General features: G+C 42.7%; 1 protein-coding gene across 1 annotated transcript; it reads right to left on the reverse strand.

Moving 5' to 3' along the window:
- Nucleotides 1–1,725: 1,725 nt before the first annotated feature.
- nkx2.3 (NK2 homeobox 3) lies at nt 1,726–3,985 on the reverse strand. Its single transcript, XM_078223124.1, has 2 exons — nt 3,661–3,985; nt 1,726–2,351 (listed from the first exon to the last, which is right to left on the reverse strand). The coding sequence occupies exons 1-2, from the start codon at nt 3,983–3,985 to the stop codon at nt 1,726–1,728; spliced, it is 951 nt and encodes a 316-aa protein (XP_078079250.1).
- Between the last annotated feature and the right edge of the window lie 4,135 nt (nt 3,986–8,120).

Genomic DNA, 8,120 nt, shown 5'->3' on the forward strand with positions numbered 1-8,120 from the left:
CCACATAGCAGCATGGGGAAGCATTTTTTTAAAAAAAGTGATTAAAACATTTGAAGAAATTGTGACAGTGTTTTGCTAATGTCTAAAACTTTACCGAAGAGTTATATTTATGCTAATACAGGCGCCATGAAAAATAATGAATCCAAAACAAGTACACAAGGGACTCAGTTCTGAACATATTGCACCTCAATATTTATTCATTTTTTCTTTAACTCCCCTTAGTGTATCGCAGCAATTTGGAATAGCAGAGTGTATTATACAAGCTGGCAGAGGGAGGGAGGCTCTTCGCAAACAATAAGCTTTGCTATATACATAACTTTACACATTGTCGCATACACCCCACCGAGGTACAATTTCGAGGGATGATTCTGAGGGTCATTCGATAGTACGTTTGGCCAAAATTCTTTATGTATTGTTTTTTTTCTCTCTCTCGGCCCCATCTTAGGGGTGTTCTTACCGACAGCAGCTACCGTTTCTTTTTTTTCCGCTTCACTTTAGTAGTGTTTGCCAACATTTAAATTCTGCACAGCCGCTGGCCCTGCCCGCTAACCGCGCGGGCATCGAAAAAAGCTGCAACGAGTTCAAGAAAGTGGCAAATCCCTGATTTTCAATTCTGACACACAGAAAAAGGGACGGGAGTTCCGCAGTGGCCAAGGTCGCTTAACACTCATAGAGCCTCCATATTTGGCCACGGTAAGTGTAGTGGTTATTACTTCATAGTCCCAACTATTGCGGTTTGAGGATTTGAATTCAGCTTAGAGAATCTAGAAATATATATATATTTTTTAAAAAGCTGGTATCGATGAAAGTGACCCACAGGTCCGTTAATAAAAGAAAAAACTCAAGTGGTTTTACTCATGTCCTTTACCTGCCTGTCTGCCCTGTGAGTGTGTGTGTGTGTGTGAGTCCATTCTCTCACGCCATCCTGACTGACTCCAAACTGTCCTCTGAAACGGCCTAAATCAATCAAATTACTTCAATTCAAGAAGGTGGCCCGCTCCCATCTCAGGGCAACGCGACATGGGCAATAATTGCTTAACGACGTGACCCAGATGAATTAATGGGAAACAAATTAAAATCTATTGGGAAATTTGAAATGAAAAAAAAACAGAAAGTGGTGGAGGTACTCAGCTCCTCTCTCCCTAGATGCTGTCCGGCCTGCTGAGTGTTTCCAGGTCGCTTTTTATTCGATATTAATTTGGGTACTTCTTCGTAGGGTCCTCTCCCCGACTGGTAAATGCCGTCTCTGCCCCTGTTCTGGGTAAGAAATACTGAAGCTTGCAAAACACTTTTTAAAGGAAAAAAAAATCCCACGCAACTGTCGTCGAGATGCGATGATATTCTTCCATTTTCCTCTCTTCGCTATTCGATTCTCCTCATGGATCCCTGTTGAGTTTGCTGTTTGGTGGAACTCTGGAAGGACAGGATGTGGGAGATGATTGCCCGTCGAACTCTCACATACTATGGAATCATATAGGATTGGAAATTACATGGGTTAGAAAAGAATATATAATAGAAACAGCGACCCAGGATAATATTTGGCGGACAGCACCCCAACGATTTGCAATCAATCGGGATTTTCCAAGCGGGGTTCTTGAAATGTGATCATAATGTTTGCTTTTTTTAATATATATATCTCTCCTTTTCATTTTTCAAATGAACTACATTTTTTAAAATGTTCAGAGCGATGGAACACATCCAAGAGCTCTGGCCTCACAAGTCACCTTACCAGGCCCTGATGCCCTGCAAAGTCCCTTGGCATGCCGGCACGCCCGCTCCCTGGTGAGGCTGTGTCTGCATTGCGCTACTGAGGTCCACGTTCATGAAGGCATTGGGTGCCGAGGAAGGCTGGAGGGATGGGATGCTGGTGTAAGTGCAGCTATAGTTTGCATTGTAGGCCGGGGTGCCACCGTAACTACCGTACGAGGCGGGGTAGCCGTTGTAAGCGTAAGCGTTGGCGCCGACGCTGTACGGGTTGCTGTAACTCTGGGATCCTGCTATGCACGGCTTGCCGTCTCGGACCAGCACGGGGACCGCCACCCGCCTGGGCGGGGGTGGGTGATGGTGGCCTGCCATCTCCAGGGATTTGTCCTGCCGCTGTCTTTTGCACTTGTAGCGCCTGTTCTGGAACCAGATCTTGACTTGGGTGGAGGTGAGTTTGAGAGTGTTGGCCAGGTGTTCCCTCTCGGGGGCAGACAAGTATCTCTGCTGCTTAAACCTTCTCTCCAGTTCAAACACCTGGGCCTGTGAGAAAAGTACTCGAGGTTTCCGTCTCTGTCTCTGCTTCGGCCGCTCCCCATCCTCCCCCTTATTGTCCTCGCTTTCTGGAGATTTCTTCAACGTGCAGGACTCTACAAAAAGAAAATCACGACCGAACCATTAATCACAAGCTCCTGCAATAGGGAGAGTAAAATTCCCCCCATAACAGATAACCCAGAGCTTTGAAAAAGATAACTGATTAAATAAATTACAGTAATTCGGGTCCCGGGAATATATCTGTGCGCTATTAATGAATCCGAGGTCATGGGGGTGGAGAACTCTTTCAATCAACATTAGGTCACACAGGTTTGAAAAGGCGATTGTAACTATATTTGGGATTCAGTAAATTATCTTCCTTCTGCCTCGGAAAGCTCATTTGTTTTATTTTGTGTTAAATTCGAATTAAAGGCTAAAATATCACGTCCTTTTTATGGCGCCTTAATAAGAGGAAGGCGCTGAGTTAATTTACTCATTAATTAAAGCCACCATTATTTTTTTTATAATTTGTGCTAGTCGGTATCTGTTACCAAGACACGTCTTTTTAAAATGTGAGCTCAATCATTTGTTAAAAGTAAATGTCATCAAATCGCCACATTCTTCCTATTCTCTGAGCGATCTCACCGGCGCATTTAACACGACCCGTTTGAGATGGATGAGCACACAGGCAAACACCAATGTACAATGTGAATTAAATATTTATTTGGTTGTCTGGACTGATAAAAATTTGTCTTTTATTGTTGTCAGCGCTCACTTTTTGCAAAGGCCTAGAATGGGATACATAGTTATAGAGCCTGCTTGAATAGTTTAAATGCTAGCATGGGCACGCTGTCGAGTGCAAAACAACCTATTCGTGGATGTTACAGTGAAGGGAGAGAGGACAATTTAAAGCCTTAATAACTGGTTCAAAGGCATGGCTTGCTGGAAATAACTCGGTTTATAAACTAGTTTATAGAATGTGACTATATCAGTGTCTCTGAATGGAAATGTGGGCCTCGTGTTTTCCGTATAAGATCCGATTATTACAAAACATTTTTATAAATACACTCTTCCGGATAAATAAAATCTGACGGAAGTTTTAAGATTGCATTTTAACTTCAAATATCCTATGAAATCTATATATATAATTTTTAAAAAGTGATTTCCAACGCTGTGTAATGTTCCTTTCATTTTCAAAGAGTTACTTGGGGAGGGTTACTGGCGATTCCCGAAATCAAAATTAAAATGCTTTAGATTCGAGTTGAAGAGCAAAAGTAAAGCTCCGTCTTTGCAAAGCTTTTCTGAAACTACAATTGAATACAATTGAGTTTCAATTCTGCAGGTTTAAAGTTTAATGGAGTCAGGTTGATCATGTCTTTGCTGCAAATAATCTCTGTACAAGGATCCACAGTGTCAGCTACTTACTCTTGTCCTCATCTCCCAGGATCTCTTCTTCCAATTTGGTCTCACACGGACTCCTCAGCGCTGCGTGAACGTAAAGCTCGGGAGACAGGCTCACGTCCCCCTGACTGTCTTGCACTGACAGAGAGTTCAGGAAGGGGATCTTCTCCTCCCCGTCCGAGAAGCTGGAGGCTTCTCCCGCGGCGTGCATGCAAGAAGGCGGCGGCTGGAACTGAGAGGGTAAACCCTGCTGCAAATGATGGGCCACTTGCTGGTGCGTTTGCTGTTCCAGGTTCAGAATGTCTTTGACCGAGAATGGCGTCGATGTGACCGGGCTTGGAAGCATCATCAAGGCAGAGATGCGAGGAAATTAATTATAAATCCGCCAGCTTAATCTCTCTCTCTCTTCGCGAAAACAAAATCCAGCACGCTTTTTTTTCCCACCTAAATTGCAACCGAAAACAAAAGGTCTGAAAGTCTCCTTAATTGCACAATTTTTTTCTCTCTGTCTCCTGTACAATTGGCATGTAAGCACAGTGGATTAGGTGGGATTTTCCGCTGCAACCAATAGCTTGCACACTGTGCAGAATTGCCGAGTCCAGTTTTGTTGCTGCTCGGCCACCCCGGGAAGCGGGTGACGTCACAATAGAGTGAGCGGGGCGGGGCCTGGATACGTCATTGGTCCATTGGCCGCCAGCATGCAAATGAGGCCGGGGTGGAGGCGGGGCGCGGCAGCGGCGGCCCGGCTCCCCATTGGCTAACCCCCTCACCCTGCCCCGCCTCTACCCTCCCCGCCCCCCCCCTTCCCGTGGGCGATCCCCAGGGAGAAGATGGTGGCGCGCGCAGCCTCCAGCAGCAACAATCGGACAAGGTCCATTCCCGGTGAGCTAATGCAGACAGCAATTCAAAAATATATTTCATCGGCTTTGCTTTGCTATTATCGATGTCGAGTGCACAGTGTTCGCGGCTTTGTTTTTGCAAAATTAACATGAAAAATTAAACCAAACAGTGCATTTTAGCAAATCCAGTTTCCTTAAAATTGTGCTATTAAACTAGATGCTATCCATAATCTCATGTTTTAAAATCCTTTAAGATATTCTGCTATTGCCTAAGTAGTATTAAATCCATAGAAAACATAATCACTAGAAAAGTTAAAGTTTATTGATTAGTGTCACAAGTAGTCTCACATTAACACTGCAATGAAGTTACTGTGAAAATCCCCTGGGCGCCACAATTTATAACGTACAAAATAACTATCCATCGTGAATACTATTAAATCATTACAGGAACATTAGTGTGACTAATGCTAATAGGGAAACAAATGGAAGATATAAAGAATCAATCCACGTGGCTTTGGAATATTTATTCTCCCAAGGTGTAATTTAATAGTGGAGGAACGTCTTTCTGTTATATCTTCAATTTTAATTCATGTATACCTGGAGACAAATGTAATTTTGAGTTCGCAGATGTATTATTCAATCACAATGCAACATCATAATTAGTGGTAATAATTAAATACCTTGCAGCTATCGTTATGAAGCATGATAATAAAATGCGTAATAATAAATACTTGTAGCTGTCACTATAGAACAGAATATATAAACTAATTTACTCCGAAACTACACACCCGTATTGGACCTTATCAGCGATCATTGGGATTAAACAAAAGCAATGTCACCTTCTTCATTGTCGATCAGTGCATATCTTTTGTGCATTTAAATTCTGCTTCAAATCTAGAAACAGGCAGCAATAAGGAATTTGTCACACATGCAACCCCTTTTTTCCCGCCCCTATACATTTGTCTTTGATCATTAGGCCTCTCGCGGGCTCATAACGTCAGAAGTAGGACAATAATATAATATAGCTAAGTTAAATCGTCCAGAACTTTGGGGAATTTAGCAAAAAAAGTGACATGCAGGCCTGTAATAATGAAAGAACTTGCTGCAATGGTTTGGAAAAAATATGATGTGGAGATGCCGGCGTTGGACTGGGGTGGGCACAGTCAGAAGTCTCACAATACCAGGCCTGATGGACTTTAACCTGGTGTTTTGAGATTTCATACTTGGAAAAAATAGACCCCTCCGATTTTAATTTTCCGTTTGTTGGTGTTCCTTCCTGATAACCTGACCAGAGAGAAGGAATCTGCACTACTGTTTAATTTAAATGACAGATGCATTGGGTGCAGTTGTACTCTGATCCCTTCCTCTAAAAAAAAATTCTAGATGTAAAACACGCTGAGACCAGGTGAATACGTGAGACATATTCAGGTGTCTCAAATAATTGTAAAACTACTACCCAGAAATAGTTGTATTCTGTGCGGATTGAAATATGCAGTTTTGTTAGAGGATTGCATTCACGTTTATTCGGGGGCTAAGGGTAGAGAGTGGGCAGATGAAAATCAAGGCGATATTGCGGCTTATAACCCCTTTTTCTCTCCAATACTTGGAGATTTTAATAACGGTCGTCAGTACTAAGAAAAGCGACTTAACCGAGGGTGGAGAAGATTTACAAAAAAAACGATTTGTGGGTATGTAATTACTTAAGCGGAATTACAATCAACATTGTGCTATCATCGTTCGATAAAAGTTCAATTTTCAAATGAGACCAGGGGAGTGCTACATAAAACAGCCACCACATAAAGCACTCGGTCCATTTCATTCGATATAGCCACCATCCTAGCTCCATGAGATTGTTTACATTCTATTGTCTTTTATCAGACAGAAAGTGTTATCGAACCCGACACCGTGGCGATGTCGCAGAGATAGGAAACATTAATTACAAACAATACTGCTACTACCTGGTTTGCCATTTGTGCTTTATCCCCCCTCCAATTGCATTTAATGTCCAACAGCCAGAAACTGCATGCAGATTTAAATTAAAAGAACATTAAAACAGATTCTGCTTATATTCTGACAAAACATGCTGGTCTGTGGGACACTGCGATAACCCGCCGATTTGTGTTGATGTTTCTCATCCTCCCTGCCTCAGTGCAACTCCAAAACAAACCTCCGCAACGCTTCTGTATTTTCTTTGGCGTTCGCTTTGCATTCGAATCTCACCCCCACCTCCTCCGAGTCTGAAGTGAGCTGAGATTAGATCTAAATTGCCGCGGTTATCGGCTGGTTATTGGGAGAGGCATCTCGGGACGCGTGGCTTTCGGTTTTGCGAAGTTAAATTTAAAAGCGAATGAATCAATTTATCTCCTCGGCGAATCTCGGCAATGAGGTGGCCCGCCGTCTGCCTTTTCTCCCATTCTAACTCGGCGCGAACTTCTGATGTAGGCGATTTCGTTAAACTCCCTTCCAGGGATCAGTACAATTCTTCTATCAAGAGAGTTCTCTCGAAAGCAGCATAACCTAACCAATTACTTCTCAATTCAAAACTGACACCCCAAGCTACATCTAGAAAGAAGATCTATCGGTGAATGAATTCGTTGGTTAAAGTCTCCGTAGCCATTCCTAAATGCCCAGTAGAGGCGGTGGGATTGGATTTTGCTACATATGGCGACGAGGCGAAGAAATTAAATGATAGAAATTGACAATTTAACGAGCACGTCGTAGGGGCTGATGAATAATACGCTAGCATCAAAATTTATCACTAATTTCTAGTTTCACTAATAATTAAACCCACTCCATTAGTTTTCTTTGAACCAGCTCAGTCCTTCTCACCTCGGCATTGTCAGTGTTTCATTTGGTTTCGATGCTTCCGTCTGCGATTTGGTTAGGAATTGCGATGTTAACTGGAGACTTGCGCCAAACCGCAACACTACCGTGCAGGTATGGGGAGTGTCTAATTAACTACTTTGTTCATACACTGTGGCCTCTCCTCCACCACCCACTCCGTGATCCATTTGGCTTGTATTGATATGTTTAATGTAGATATGCGAGTGCAATTTGCTCACCTCAGTTACAGTAACATCACTTTCTGAAGTTTGGAGAATACATGACGAAGCGCAGTTTAACCGATCCGCCCGCAATGGAAGAGGAGAAAGGGTGTTCTTCGCTGCATGTTTTTTTTTGGTCATGTCTTTTGAAGGAGTGATGAAAAATTATTTCACTCGCCGTGAAACATGACAAAGCACGTGGCAGGACATGAGCAGAATTAATGTTATTACACGGCCTTTCTATCACTTGCTTATAAATGAATGAGTGGAAAGCAATGATTTGAATGCACTTTAACCCAGTTAAATGCTCCCATCGAACTATGAAATACGATTGAATCCTGACTGTTTAAAGAGAGCAACTTGGATTGGATGCACATCTTGTTCATTTCACTAGCTGCATTGCAGGTGGTGCAAAAACCATTACATTGCACCCGCCCTTATCGCCTTCTCAGATCTCCCTTTAGATGAACATGTAACGGAATCATCAACTTGATGGTTGCCACTTTCTCTGTCAGGCTTCAAGTTATAAACATATTTAAAAGTTACTTTGGTAATCCAGTACATGACTCATTTCCCGACCCTCGTCTAACGCTCACCGCTT

This window comes from Mustelus asterias, chromosome 11 (genome assembly GCF_964213995.1).
Source record: "Mustelus asterias chromosome 11, sMusAst1.hap1.1, whole genome shotgun sequence".
NCBI lineage: Eukaryota > Metazoa > Chordata > Chondrichthyes > Carcharhiniformes > Triakidae > Mustelus > Mustelus asterias.